Raw genomic sequence first — 14,873 nt, 5'->3', positions numbered from 1 at the left:
TTTCAAATTTAAACAGACAGCCGTCCAGTATGGTTTCTTGATTTTTCTCTTTATGCTTTTTCATTGTTGGTCCTCAAGGTGGCAGTGTTGATCAGACACTGATCATTTTTAGAGAGAAAACCTTGCAGATGTGATCTGTGTGAATCGCGTACGTGAAACATGAACTCTTACCCTGTAAATGTCATCTCTCTCATTTACTCTGCAGTGTTTCCAGCAGTCAGGGGTCTTTCTCCAATGGTCCCAACAGCAACCTGCTGACCATCCCCAAACAGAGATCATCCTCTGTAACACTGTCATATGGTCACACCGTCCCCAGAAGACCAGGTCAGGATTTTTTTACCAGTAGGGAAAGCCAAGATAATTGTTTCACACTATGTAACCCCCACCCCTATGGTAATGTTAGTCTTATAGATACTTATAGTACATTTTAATAGAATATTTTGGATAAAAGCATCTGTGTATGTGAGATATTCATATTACTCTGATATTGAAATGGCTTCAAATTTCTTCTCAGGTGCATCTCCAAGCCTGAGTCCTGTCAGTTCACCAAGCCACAGTCCGCCCGGAGCTCCCAGCTCCACGCTGGTCACCCGCTCGCCAGTGGAGTTCCCCGACACGGCCGACTTCCTCACCAAGCCCAGCGTCAACCTGCACAAGCCGCTGGGCTACACGCTCAGCTCACCGGACTTCCAGCAGTACCGCAGCCCTGCCTCGACCCTGCTGTGCACCAGGTACAAGCTAACAGCCCCTCACCTTCTCCTCACCCTATACTAGCGGCATAAACCACTGACCTCACAACACTTCAGTACGAATTCTTTATGAAACAGTTCAGTGCATGAAATCTCTAATTTCAAGGGTCTGTTTACAGAGTCTTGGAATGTAGACAATAAAAAATATATATTGTCCAACATATTAGGACATGCATCATAGAATATTATAGTCAATTACCAAAATTGTGCAGCTGAATCAGAACCTTTAGATTCATTTTGCACCCTTACACCTTGTCTTAACAGCAAGCGTGTGTTTTTAAATGTAGTATTTCATTGTGTAACTCAGAGCCTTTAGGAAAGAGGTCACTAATAGGTGGAGTCCGAGTCCGGACCCAGACGCTGTCCTATGCAGACCGGGACCTATAACTGATAAACTATGGAGATTTATTTAATTTCCACAGGGTGGTCCTGTTTTAATCGCCGTAACTTTTCTAGCCTTTTCGGTAGCTTTAGCGGCCCGGGATGCTCACAGACCAATTGCATGCAGTGTAAATATCACACATGACGCTACTCAGCCAATCAGATCTGTGCATTACGATGAGCACTGAGACTCAAGTGAGTGATGCACACACAGGGGAGGGACGAGGCGAGAAACAGCAGTCAGAGAAGAAATTGAGCCAGATTATTTTACATGCCGTGCTCTAAAAGAGAAAACTGACAATAAATGTTGTTGAAATATGACTGAACTGTACTTTATTTGATTTGATATTCAGTTGTTGACTGTATAAGTTGTTGATATACCTACTAGGCTACTTCAGTAAACAGTCTATGGCACTGAATCATAATACAGGTTGGACATTATGATGTTCTGGACCTTTGCTTGAGGAAATTTTCTCTATCTGGACCTTATTGAATTTTAATCAAAGACCCCTGCTTTAGGATGTCTGTAGGGGAAACATTAAGTCTGCAGATCAAGTCAAAATGTAAACAAACTACAGGCCTGTTGGTTAATAGCTCAAGACTTCAACTGCCAGTTGAGATCATGTCTACGATGAAAAGCCATTGTTTCGGATTATGTTGTTTTAGCTACGTATTTTACATTTGTGTAAATGATTTCAGTTAATATCCTGCTGAAATTTACAGGAAGGGTCATGCAGTCCCCTTTACTGTGTTTTGATGAATGACCTCTGGCCTAACTGCAATCATTTTAACAAGGTTGCATCATTACCATGTCAAAAATAGAAACATAGGATCCGTAAAAAATGGTGCGGCGCGTCACGCTCTGACACTCACAGGTGGCTAAGACACTTTTTCGTGGTCTCCTTATGTGTTGCATGTTAGGTCAGAGCAAATCCACCACACCTGATCGAACGAGTGATGGTCTTCAAAAGATCTTGATTAGCTGGGTCAGGTGTGTGATATTTTGGCTGGAGGTGAAACCTGCAGGAAGGTGGCCAGTCTGTTCTCCTTCATTCACATCTTGCGTTCTGTGTGGATCTTTAAGGGCTGTGTTGAGCTGTGATTGACAGTTGCTGTGTTTGTGACAGTTGTGGGCGGCAGATGGTGAAGGGCGGGTCCAGCGTGGAAGCGGGCGAGAGTCACCCGCCGTCAGCAACCGATATGCAGAGGAGACGCTCAGGTTGGCTGTGACATTCCTGTTACATCAGTCTCTCATTTCCCATGCCAAACCATTCAAAAACAGGATTAGGGTTTTCCTAATATTGCAAATTCACTCTAGTTATAAGACAAATGTTGATCTGGACGTCTGGTGGCCAAGTCAGGTCTGGTTCCTACAAAGAACAGTGTATATCCTCAGTGTCTTCCCTGTCCTACTTTTAGATATCCTACTTATAAATGTAACCTTTGCCTGAAATTCATAGATTTTATTTACACTTGAAGAGATTTTATGTGTTTGTGTGTTTGTCAGAGGGAATCCCCTCCATCCCCCCAAACACAGCACAGCAGCAGCTCATGGTCATTATTTAACCAGTCCATATAGTATTTTATTTCTATGAGCCAATTAGAACTTAGGTAACATCTGCAATGTCTCCCTGAAGAAACCGTTTACCCTGGTTTTCATCAGATTTGAGAGTAAGCTCTTTCATACTCGTTTGTTGATTTCATACAATTCTTCAGTTTAATGGTCTAACTTTATTACAGTAACATTAAACAACTTAACGGTCAGATAAACTATAATTAACAGTAGCTAACAGTTAAAGCACTTTAAAGTGGGAGGTAAAGTTTATTTCAGGTTCTCGTATTTGAATTGTTTTCTTTAATAGCTTTTGAACATATAGTGCAAAAAAGGTAAATATGTGTAATTTATTATTGTTTGTAACAAAGTTTTCTTTTGAAGTTGATGCCTTTTTTAACAGAATGTATTGATTTCTAAGGTCTGTCACAACATCTAAAAGCAGAAGAATTTTAACAGGTCAAAATACCTGGGAATCACAACAATTTCTGACATTAAAATATGTGAAAATATTTTACGGTATTAGTTTTTATTAAAAGTTTCTCCTGAGGGAAAACGTCTCCTATAATGGCTCTTTTCAGGGTTTCTTGTTTTGTCTGCCATGGTTCACTCATTATAGGTCTGGATCCATATTCCTCTACAACAGCTTAATGATGATGCCTGTTGTAAAAGTGCGAAGCAAATTCATGAAAAGTTGATGAACCTATCTTTTAACGTTGACCTGCGATACTGTTAGCAATTAAATCAGATGACCGGAGTATTTGGCTTTCCTCAGCTGAGGGGGCAGAGTATGGCGGGGATGGCCTTATCAGGGAGGAGAGCGTGGAGGCAGAGGCTCAGGGAGAAGGCACTGCGGCTGCTGGAAAGGCCAGAGAGCGAGGGCAGCCTGACGAAGAGGTGGAGGAGGAGGAGGAAAGCTCCAGTGTGGAACACACCCCATTCGAGCCTGAGGTACAGTAACCTCAGTGGAACAGTAAACATATCTTAGTAGAATTTTAACATTTTAGTCCTGCTCAGATCTCAGATATTGCATAAAATGTACGTTTAACTAAAGTACTCAAATTTTAGTTTAGCTAAAATACTAGAGGGCTTTGTTTTGTACTTTTCTTAAGCAGGTTCAGTCACCTTTGGCTATTTTTTGATGTCAAAAGGTGCTGCAACACGCTCTAGGTCTGAAAAAGAGCAGTCTTTACCGTCAAATATGCTAAAAATGGACCAGTGATGTCTTTGGTCATGTATCAAACAAAAAGTGAGTGAACGTCTGCCAAGAATCACGACGGCACTGTGATGATTTTCCCTTCAAACTCTCACACAAAAGAAACCATCTGCACACTGAGGTCAGCTTATGAATACAAAACAAATTTACCTCTGTATATTTCATGTAGCTTTGCTGAGCTGAGACAAACATTTTGTAATGAGCAAGCACTCTCTTCTGGTTAATAAGGCATATTTGTGCAATTCTGCCTCAGGTATTAGTTATTAGTTATTACATACAGCCGACCTCAGCTTAATCTTACGGGGCCAGATGTGATCTCATCATGAGAATACACGTCCGAGGACAGCTTGTTAAACTTTTGTTGCTGGATTGTGGTTCAGTCCTCTGCTAACAAGATCATCCCCACCCCATGTTGTGTTCACCGCACCTACAACACACATCCAGATGCCTCAGCCGTGCAAACTTGTTACATCCATGGGCTACGACAGAATTACTGTCTGTCTGACAGTGTCGACATGCGCACTATTGGCTGCCTTTACAAGGAACTGAATTGGTTTAACATTTTCACCCTTGGTTGTTCTCTCCCTGCATGTAGGCAGTGGCAGGTCTTTCATTCCTAACATTTACACCGATCAGGCATAACATTCTGACCACCTCCTTGTTTCTACGCTCATTGTCCATTTTATCAGCTCCACTTACTATATAGGTGCACTTTGTAGTTCTACAGTTACAGACTGTAGTCCATCTGTTTCTCTGATACTTTGTTAGCCCCCTTTTACCCTGTTCTTCAGTGGTCAGGACCCCCATGGACCCTCACAGAGCAGGTACTATTTGGGTGGTGGATCATTCTCAGCACTGCAGTAACACTGACGTGGTGGTGGTGTGTTAGTGTGTGTTGTGCTGGTCTGAGTGGATCAGACACAGCAGTGCTGCTGGAGTTTTTAAACACAGCGTCCACTCACTGTCCACTCTATTAGACACTCCTACCTTGTCTGTCCACCTTGAAGATGTAAAGTCAGAGACAATAGCTCATCTGCTGCTGCACAGTTTGTGTTGGTCATCCTCTAGTCCTTCATTAGTGGTCACAGGACGCTGCCCACAGGAAACTGTTGGCTGGATATTTTTGGTTGGTGGACTGTTCTCAGTCCAGCAGTGACACTGAGGTGTTTAAAAACTCCAGCAGCACTGCTGTGTCTGATCCACTCAGACCAGCGCAACACACTAACACACCACCACCACCACGTCAGTGTTACTGCAGTGCTGAGAATGATCCACCACCCAAATAGTACCTGCTCTGTGAGGGTCCATGGGGGTCCAGACCAAAGTATCAGAGAAACAGATGGACTACAGTCTGTAACTGTAGAACTACAAAGTGCACCTATATAGTAAGTGGAGCTGATAAAATGGACAATGAGCGTAGAAACAAGGAGGTGGTCAGAATGTTATGCCTGATCGGTGTTTATCACTGCTGTCAGAACAAAACCTCGTATTTCCAAAATGGTAACTTTACAGGAGAAGGAAAAAACCTACTTTACTTTTAATGTAAGTCAGTGGAACCAGACATTTTTCCAAGTTATTTTGGGTCATTTCTTTTGGTCCATTCATCATGAAATTTTCACACAATGTAAAGGACAACAGGCATTTTCACATTATGTCAAAAACTGAAAAAGGACAAAAATGGAGATGAGGTTTTGTTCCAACATCAGCATATAGAGAAGTTCTCTGTACATGACCTGGAATGCTCTTTTTTCTTTTTTGGCCAGTCTGGTCCTTGTTAAAGCAGCCAGCTGTTGCACAGGCAGACTAAATCTCTGACATGGTAATTAAGCAATTTTAGTTTGGAAGGATCGCAGCCTCATGGTCAGGGTTCCCATGCTTTTGTGTTCTAATGTAGCAGCCAGATTTATAGCAGTGAGGTCTCTGAGCAAGCATGTGGGTGATGGAGTAGCCTGAGGGAGAGAGTGGTGGGGGTCTAAACCATATGAAGCTGTTTGAGCGCTGACTGCATGATGGTTGAGGTTTCTCTGTTCCTGCTGATCCAAGGTCTGCTGAGTGATGTGTTCTGGAATGACTCAGCTGGGGATTAGGGGGAAAGAGACTGATCCTAGATCATACAAAATCACCATCTGTTGTTTATTTTGCAGGGTGAGCAGGAGTTTAAGTTGGACCCCCTGTTGGAGGACCACGAAGCCTTGATGGAGAAGCTCAACAGCTGGAACTTCCAGATATTCGATCTTATGGAAAGAACAGGAGGGAAGACGGGGAGAATCCTCAGCTATGTTAGTACACAGAGAATTTATGGCTTGACGCAGCAAACAAATATTTTCTTAAGCCCACGCTGTCGTTCCTGAACCAAAACACATTTTAAAAGAAGGTTCACGAGTTAATCTGCATCCACCCGAGTAATAATCCCTTGCTTTCTTATTTCTCTTTCATTTAATTGTTGCATTCTGCTGTTCCTAACCATAATTAGGCTTATTCAGCAAGATGAACGCATGTCAAGACACGGGTGATCCTTCTAGCGCTTTTAGTTTAATTGCAGTACATTATTCCTCTCACAGGATGTGATTGGCACATTGTATTGTTTCATGAGCCACAGTGGTGATGATCCTTTACTGCGCTCTTGTGTTGAGTCTGTAATAGTCTCTGCTCATCAGGGACTTTACGCCTCAGTGAAGGCCTGTTGTGTTTGTCTTAATGAAGTTTTGTTTGTTTGGCTGTCTCTCAGGTGGCGTACACTTTGTTCCAGGACACGGGTCTGTTTGAAATCTTCAAAATCCCAGTCCGGGAATTCATGACGTACTTCTGCGCTCTAGAGAACGGCTATCGTGATATTCCCTGTGAGAGTTAAATTAATGTTGTCAAAAGTGAAACTTTGAAATTCCATGCATCAGAGCATCCACTTTGGCAGCACCATCAATGATAATTTGCGTAATTGAAAATTATAGACCAAATGAAATGTATTTGACAGCCCACGTCGCTGTCTGTATTCTTCTCAGGCCTAGCAGTCAGAGACTCACTGTAAATGTATTTCCTCCTTAGATCATAATCGTGTCCACGCCACAGACGTCCTCCACGCGGTGTGGTACCTGACCACAAGGCCGATCCCAGGCTTTCAGCAGATCCACAACGAACACGTGACGGGAAGTGACACAGGTACCCAGCCACTCGCAGCCAAAGCCAGGCATGCCAATGGTGCCACGGTGACAAAACACCACATTTAAAATAAATTATTATTATTATTTTTAATGGATCGTCACACAGGGCTGTACAGTAGGGTGGAAACATTTGTATTCATAGCCGTTTCTCTGCTAATTATATCCCATGTACCTCTGATCCGTTGGGGATAAATCAAACCCAGCCACTGCCCGCTCCGTGTGGTTGTGGCCAGGAGCGACTGGCGTCCGATAAGAGAGAGCCTCCATTGTGATTGAGATCAGAGGCTGCCGTCGCTGCTGGCTCAGCATGTTCGGGACTTATTTTAAGAATGCTGATGGCCCTTTTAATTTCTAAATGGAGTGCAGTCTGAGTCACTCGGCTGCTGTAGGCGCTCAACATGGGAGAGTAAGAAGTGCTCACGCTTTAGAGGTGTTGAATCGCACAGGAAACCAGTGACCTCACTTGCTGGCACACGATTCTGCAGTGCAGATGATGCCCAGATGGGCATTTTAAGTATTCTAGTGGAACATAAACCGGTATGCCAAAAGGCTCTTTTCAAGCCAACTCACCCCGGGCCTGTCTGGTCACATCATGGCCTTCCATGAAAAAAAATTCAAGCAAAAACTTAATTTAACTCAGATTACAAATTTCAAAGCAGTACTTCAGTTTGGTTTTAGTGATGAATTTTTAAAGTTTGCCTCAGTAGGTTCTGAATCACATCTTAAATGTCTTACAGATATCTAATAATACTACTTAAACCCTAAATGTTTGCAAAAATCATTTTAAAAACTGCAAAATTCTATTTCAAAGATGAAATATTGCATAAAAATATATCTTCAAGTAAATTAACCTTACATGGGCATTTATTAACATGGAACCAGCTGATTTAAAGTTGTGTTGTATTTAAAGATTTTCATTCCAAAGTCTGTATTTCTAAAAAGATGTTATCAGTTATAATTTAGCATTGATATATTTCTTGTGTGTGTAAATCCCAACTGTGTATATCATGTAAAAGAAAAAGAAAGAAAATTCTTGAAATGGTCTGTAAAACTTTTTGGAAATCCTTCATTTATTTTTATTTTTTTATACCTGGTTCATATTTCACTTCAGTTATTCTCTAAGCCGTTAAACACAGTGTTTTAGGATGTGATTTAGAACTTCATGGGTAATAAATCCTAACTAAAATAAACATTTGGAGCACAGATGAAATTTTGCTTGGTTGCATGGGTTAAATTAAGGTCTGTGATTTAATTTTTTAAATGGAAATCTAAAAGTCGTCGGTGAGTTTGAGTGGAATTATTAAAACTGTTGTTTTCTATTAATGAAGAAAATTGTTGTGATAAATGAGCCCACAAAGTGGCCCACTTCTTTTGTGATTTTCATTAAAGTGAGCCTTTGTTTAAAGAAATTTCCTTTTTTTCCTCTCCTCAGATTCGGACAGCGGCATCTCCCCAGGCAGAGTGTCCTACGCCTCCTCTAAAAGCTGCTCTATCTCAGACAACAGTTATGGTTGCTTGGCCTGGAATGTCCCTGCCCTAGAGCTAATGGCACTATATGTAGCAGCTGCTATGCATGACTATGATCACCCTGGTCGCACAAACGCCTTTCTTGTAGCCACTAACGCCCCACAGGTAGCTGACAACAGACGTAATGTGATTTCTTGATTGTGGATATTAAAATATTGTTTCCAAAAAGTGTTTTTAGCATTGAAAAACTGTTGTGTGGTTCAAAGAGAAACTTATTGTACTGAACTCTACTCATTTATTTAAATAACCTTAGAATTTTTTTTTTTTGTTTTTTTTGGCTTTTGTCTCTTCCCCCTCTTTGTGACAGGCGGTGCTGTACAACGATCGCTCAGTTCTGGAGAACCACCATGCTGCCGCTGCATGGAGTCTTTTCTTGTCACAGCCCGAGTTCAACTTCCTGTCCAACCTGGACCACGTTGAGTTCAAGCGTTTCCGCTTTCTCGTTATCGAGGCCATTCTCGCCACAGACCTGAAGAAGCACTTTGACTTCCTAGCGGAGTTCAATTCCAAGGTGAAGAGCGCATGTTAAAATGCCAGTCGGCTCTCAGGAGGGTTTTTCTTTAGAATTAGTTATTTAGAACTCAACTCCAACACAAACGTGGCCAGAGTTTTAACCCCTGTCTGCACATTTTAGGTACAGTAGGCTTACCTGCAGTGAGACTGTGGTCACCTTTCAGAGGTGAACACGTATGGCGGTGGTTTTAACTGATGCATTTGAACTGTGTTCCTTCTTGTTAACAGGTTAGTGATGTGAACAGCCCAGGTATTGACTGGACTAATGAAAACGACAGGTTGCTGGTTTGCCAAATGTGCATCAAGCTGGCAGATATCAATGGGCCAGCCAAGGAACGCAGTCTTCACCTGAAATGGACAGAGGGCATCGTCAATGAGTTTTATGAGCAGGTATGTAGTTTTTTTGCGATACAGTTGTTAAAAAAACCATTTGTGAATTGGATGTTATGATACGCAGTGTATAAAAAAATATTTATTAATTGTTGGTCCATATCATTTCAGCTATATCATAGCAATTTTCCTCACTTTTTAACAAATAATTCTGTTTGATGTAGTAAGTAAACATTTGTTAAAGTTTCAAAACGTCCTGTTCACTCAGTCCACAGTCGATATATGAAAACTAAGCTGCCAATTTCTTTTTTGAATTTACTGTTTTTGGATGTGACAAAATATATCAGCTATTCAGCCTATAAACAGTTTAGCCCCACCCACTCGCACTAAAGTTATAGGGAGTGTTTGAACTGCTTTTTGAATGAGGTGCGATGCAGACTGCAAAAACAGTCTGTTTAATTCTAAGGGATAAAGAGAGGTTTAGAAAATGGTTATGAAAAAATTCTGATTATGATATACAGACAGATTTGGGTCCTTAAAAATATCACGGTTGCGCTACTGTTTTGTTGGTAAAAAAAAATATATATATATATTGTGATGCTTATTGTCTATTGTAAAAAATGTCAAGCAATGTGATGTTATATAAATCCGGTTTTATTTAAAAACACACTCTACGTTTTTACATTGTCTTATCATATGTGAACCTCTAGGACAGTGATCATAACCCAGATATGAAGAAGAGCCATTTTGCCCTTTCATTAAAAATCAAACTTGCGAGCCACAACATTTAATGTCCATTTGTCTGTGATGACCATTTTGACTGTGAGTGTCTCAGTACGTGCTAATGTACTAGTACAGGCTAAATATATAATATAAATGAAAATCCAGACTTACTTTGCTCTGCTTTAAGCTTTAGCTCAGCTATAGCCGCTTTTCTCGCATCTCAGGCAGGAAACTTTTTCGCAAAAGTAGAACAGTTTCTTGTAAAACGTCTCTGAATGTTTGACTTTTTATGAGGCTGCAGTCGCTTCTCATTCGCCAGCTTCTTGTTCAAATTCCCCTGTTCCACCTTAAAATGGTGCCTGAGGCGCCAGAATGTAACCGCTGCACCATTTAAGGTGGAACGGGAAAATTCTTCCAAGAAGCTGGTGAATGAAAATCTCCGTGACTTTTTAGTGTTTGTCAGTTTCTCATTGCAAATTAAACATATCAGGGAACCAGCTGGAGTGATTATAAACGCAAATCAGTAAATTTGTCTTCAAATTCTCAATATCTGGCTTTAAATCTTTCTCTTTGCTATTTCGTTTGCTACTATCTAGGCGAGATTGTTGTCTGTGTTGCTGTGTGACCAGCAGTCTGTGTGCCAATCTTCAGGGTTGAAGGTTGGCAAGTTAGCAGTTATTATTAACTCCGGCGTTTAAGACCATTTATTGTTGTTCAGTGTTGGAACGATCAGCAGAGCTTTTTTTTATTTAAGAGGATATTTTTTTTTACCTAAAAATGGAACAGGGCAGTAAAAGAGCCGCATGTTGCTGACACCTGCTCTAGGAAAACGATCTTTAAAAGACTACAATTGGAGACGCTTTCAAATCAGTCATAAACTGCCCTGCTATTTAAAAAATCTCACCGTTTTAATTAGTTGTCCAAAATAAATGTGATATCGTCAAAATGGATTTCCAAGATCTCCAAGCTAAGTTTATGATGATTATAACATTAGAAATCCTTTCGTAACTTTTTTCAAAGACTCTGGGCTCAACCTACAGTCAAGCAGATCAGTTGGTCAATTGCAAAATACAGTGTCATTTCTGCTCCCTCTATAGGTGAACATCCTGCAAAGATCAGTGCAGTGGTATGCTGTAAGATCCTGAATTGGCAAGTAATAAAGACCCTTAGAGTGACGGCAAAGGATCTTCAGGCGTCTACCGCTTGATAACAGTCCCTGTCTACCCTATAAAAAATAATGAACAAGGGTGGTATTTGTGCGAAGTCACCACAGATGTTACCAGAAACATTCCAAGAACCATCTTAAGTTTGTCCAACTGGATGTTCTGTAGCACTAGTGGAGCTCTGTGGGTGGAGGAAACAAAGGCTTGGAGAGACAAAGCGCTGCATACACTGCCAACAAAACCTTCTGTTAAGCATGGAGAGAGTATAATGGTGTAGCTCCTCAGGGCTGGCAACCACTGAGGGACCCACAAATTCCACGCTATATCAGATCATTCTGCAGCCACTGTCAGGGCTTGCATTTGTGATCTAAAACAGGGTTTCTCAACCTGTGGGCCGTGGACCACCAGTGGGCCGTGAAGCACTTCTAGTGGTCTGTGAGCCTGAACTCAGGGGGAGACAGTAGGTCATGGTGGGCTGGTAAAGATGTATAAATAAAAGTCTAATTAGACGTCATTAGTTTGAGACGACGCAGCTGCGGGCGCGCAGTGCAGAGTTAGCCAGGGACTGATAGGTTCCTCGGGGTGATTCTGCTACCTTGTTCGGTGCAGACCTATCAAACTTTTTTCTTTAGTTCGCTCCGTTTTGGCGTGTGTAAACACTCCACCTGTACTCGGGTCTGCATCAGACGCCGGTTCAGCAAAACCCGCGGGTCTCGGTCCGCTTCCAACCGAACCCTGTTGAGTTCACTGCTGGTGGGACGCATTTTATGATCAAACGGGGGAAATTCACCAGTAGAGCCGGCTTTACTCTTCTTCTACCAGTGCATCAGTGCTTTACTGTCAGCGACTCTTTACAGACTCTCACTGCTCTCCTCGTTCCTGCAGCTCGAGCTGCTGATAAAAACGACAGACGAGCCTTAAAATAATAGCGAAGATCTGCGTTTGATTTGAGTTGAACTCAAATTGATGAACTACTGACAAAGAAGCAGAGATCATGTAATGATCATTATTATTATTGTTGAATGTGATGACACTGATCCAGAAGTCCACTGAGTGGAGTGAGGATGATGTCAAATGAGGTGCTAAAACCCTCAAAACTAAAGAGACTCCAGACCAAACAGTGCCTCCTGTGGGAGCCACAAGAGTTTTTGCAGTGAAAACGTGATGGACTGCAGCTAAAAATCACTGTCCACATCCACATCTACCTTTTTTTTTTTTCTCCTTTTTTGACGTCTCTGCAAATGTTTTTTTAACATGACTACAAATTTTGGTTTCTGTACTTGAAGTAAATTCAACAATCTGATCTTTTCAGGCGCTAATCCCCAGGTTTTCAGTTTAAAAAAAATATTTTTAAAAAGTTGATTTTATTTTTTTTGTGGTCCGCTATGCTTTACAGTTACAGACAGGTGGGCTTTGGGGTGGAAAAGGTTAAAAACGCCTGATCTAAAACTCAAGAGGTTGGGTCATGCAACATGTAACCACAAACACAACAGAGTGGCTCAAATAGAAGAAATAATATATTTTAGAGTGGTCAAGTCTGAGTCCTGACCCCAGTCCTTCTGGAATGCCGTGATGTGAAGCAAGCAAGACCAAACAGTTTGTAGAGGAATGGGCCGTAATACTTCTTACTGTTGCCGCTGTTCCTGTCTGATTAATAACTGATTGGTTGAGATTAATGTTCATAAAGTGGTTTGAACAGTTTTATAAATATAATCTTTCACAAACTGTTTCCAGTGTTGTTGATGCTGGTTTAAGCGTGTTTTTTCCCGATAATATATGCCACTGTAAACTGTTCTGTCGTTTGTTAAATTAAATTCTTTATTTAATACTGTGGCTTTTTTGCCGTACATGCATAAAATCCAGATAATTGCAAAGGCTTCACAAACATTTTCTATTATCGGCTCCTTTGCATCGGCACTCGTAGCTTATTGATGTAAGCAATTCTCGGTTCTCTGGTTTACAGGGTGATGAGGAGGCAGGTCTAGGATTACCCATAAGCCCTTTCATGGACCGCTCTATGCCACAGCTGGCCAAGCTTCAGGAGTCCTTCATCACACACATTGTTGGACCTCTCTGCAACTCGTATGATGCGGCTGGACTGCTCCCAGGCTACTGGATCGACGAGGAGGGCTCAGATGAGGAGGAAGAGGAGGAGGCTGAAGACACTGAAACTGATGATGAAGAGCTCGATGAGGAGCTGAACCTGAGTATGTTGGCTGACATGTCAGCTCTGCGTGTTTTAAACAGTTGTCTTTTCAGTATTACACTGGTTAATATAATACAGAGTTTCTGCCAAAGGTCCTGTGTGACCCCAGTCTACTCACCAATATACATTTTTAAAATTTCAGAAGACGATTAATGATTTTGTTTATTTTCTAAATGCATATCTAAAGTGTCTAATTTGACTAATTAGCTGTTTTGCGTACAAGTTATCAGCAAACTGCTTCTACTCGTACGCACTGTACTCGTACACAAATGTTTACGTTTACACAGGATCATGCAGTGCTGGACGATTTTCACGATTAATTTGGTTAATTCTCAGCGCATATATATATACACACACACACATATACACAAAAAGAAGCGTTGGAACCGGTTTTTTTCACAAACACTATCACTCAACAACAACACTGACAGCTATAGGGGACGCTCAAGCCATTTATTCATATATATATATATATATATATATATATATATCTATATATATATATATATATATATATATATGTGTGTGTGTGTGTGTGTGTGTGTGTGTATACACTACCTGCCCATATAAGTATATTTAATTTTTTCACTAAATAAGCAATGGTTGGGTCAGTTTTCAATATTTTTAACTTCAGTGGTTCGAGTTTGACACCCCTGCTGTAGAGGATGTATGACCTTATTTGACCAGGGGTGCCAAAACTTTGGCATTAGTCTGTAGCAACGAAAAACAGCCAGTTTAACTGTAGTGGAGCCTTTAAGCTCAATTAATTACACACTAATAAAGAGTTTCTCTTTGCAGAATCCAGGAAGGGCCGACGCCGTCTGTTCTGCAACATCATGCAGCACCTGACTGAGAACCACAAAGAGTGGAAAAATATCATGGAGGAGGAGGAGAAGAGCAAGGAGCTCCAGCAGCAGCAGCAGCAGGCTGACAGCCCGAGCCTTCCTCCCTCCTCCTCGTCCTCTGACGACATCCAGGTCATTCAGGAGGAAGCTGAAGAGGAGGAGCGTCAGTAGCAGCGGGAGTGAGCTGATTGGCTGTGGCATGAAGCTCCGGGAGGGACTAAAGCAAAGGGCGCTCACTCTTGGCCCTCCCACCCCTCCACAGAAACTCACATACACACATGCACATAACAGACACGGACACACACAGCCCAAATCGACACCCACGGGGAGACCCTGCTGGATCTCCCACACTGAAATCAGTCACTGTGCCGACACTCTGACGTTACCGCAGTTCATGTTGTGTTGGAAGAGGCCTTACTACTGTGAGAGCATCCTTGCTGCAAATGGTGGGAGCCCCACTTCTATGCACTTTGACCCCATGGAGAATCAATGGAGGACGAACACAGCTTT

The 14,873-nt window shown here is 41.7% G+C and overlaps 1 protein-coding gene across 1 annotated transcript in view; it reads left to right on the top strand.

The window, feature by feature from the left end:
• pde3b (phosphodiesterase 3B) overlaps nt 1-14,773 on the top strand; it is a 97,702-nt gene extending 82,929 nt beyond the window's left edge. Inside the window, exons 5-16 of the mRNA XM_036586538.1 lie at nt 206-324; nt 515-731; nt 2,258-2,349; nt 3,458-3,633; nt 6,043-6,177; nt 6,627-6,738; nt 6,941-7,054; nt 8,489-8,688; nt 8,891-9,094; nt 9,325-9,486; nt 13,276-13,519; nt 14,317-14,773. Of these exons, the coding sequence (XP_036442431.1) occupies nt 206-324; nt 515-731; nt 2,258-2,349; nt 3,458-3,633; nt 6,043-6,177; nt 6,627-6,738; nt 6,941-7,054; nt 8,489-8,688; nt 8,891-9,094; nt 9,325-9,486; nt 13,276-13,519; nt 14,317-14,534 (1,993 nt within the window). The 3' untranslated portion in view covers nt 14,535-14,773. The remainder of the gene's footprint in view (nt 1-205; nt 325-514; nt 732-2,257; nt 2,350-3,457; nt 3,634-6,042; nt 6,178-6,626; nt 6,739-6,940; nt 7,055-8,488; nt 8,689-8,890; nt 9,095-9,324; nt 9,487-13,275; nt 13,520-14,316) is intronic.
• The last annotated feature ends 100 nt before the right edge of the window (nt 14,774-14,873 follow it).

This window comes from Colossoma macropomum, unplaced genomic scaffold (assembly GCF_904425465.1).
Source record: "Colossoma macropomum unplaced genomic scaffold, Colossoma_macropomum, whole genome shotgun sequence".
Taxonomy (NCBI): domain Eukaryota; kingdom Metazoa; phylum Chordata; class Actinopteri; order Characiformes; family Serrasalmidae; genus Colossoma; species Colossoma macropomum.
Note: the sequence above shows the minus strand (reverse complement) of the source record. Positions and strands in the feature narration are given on the sequence as shown.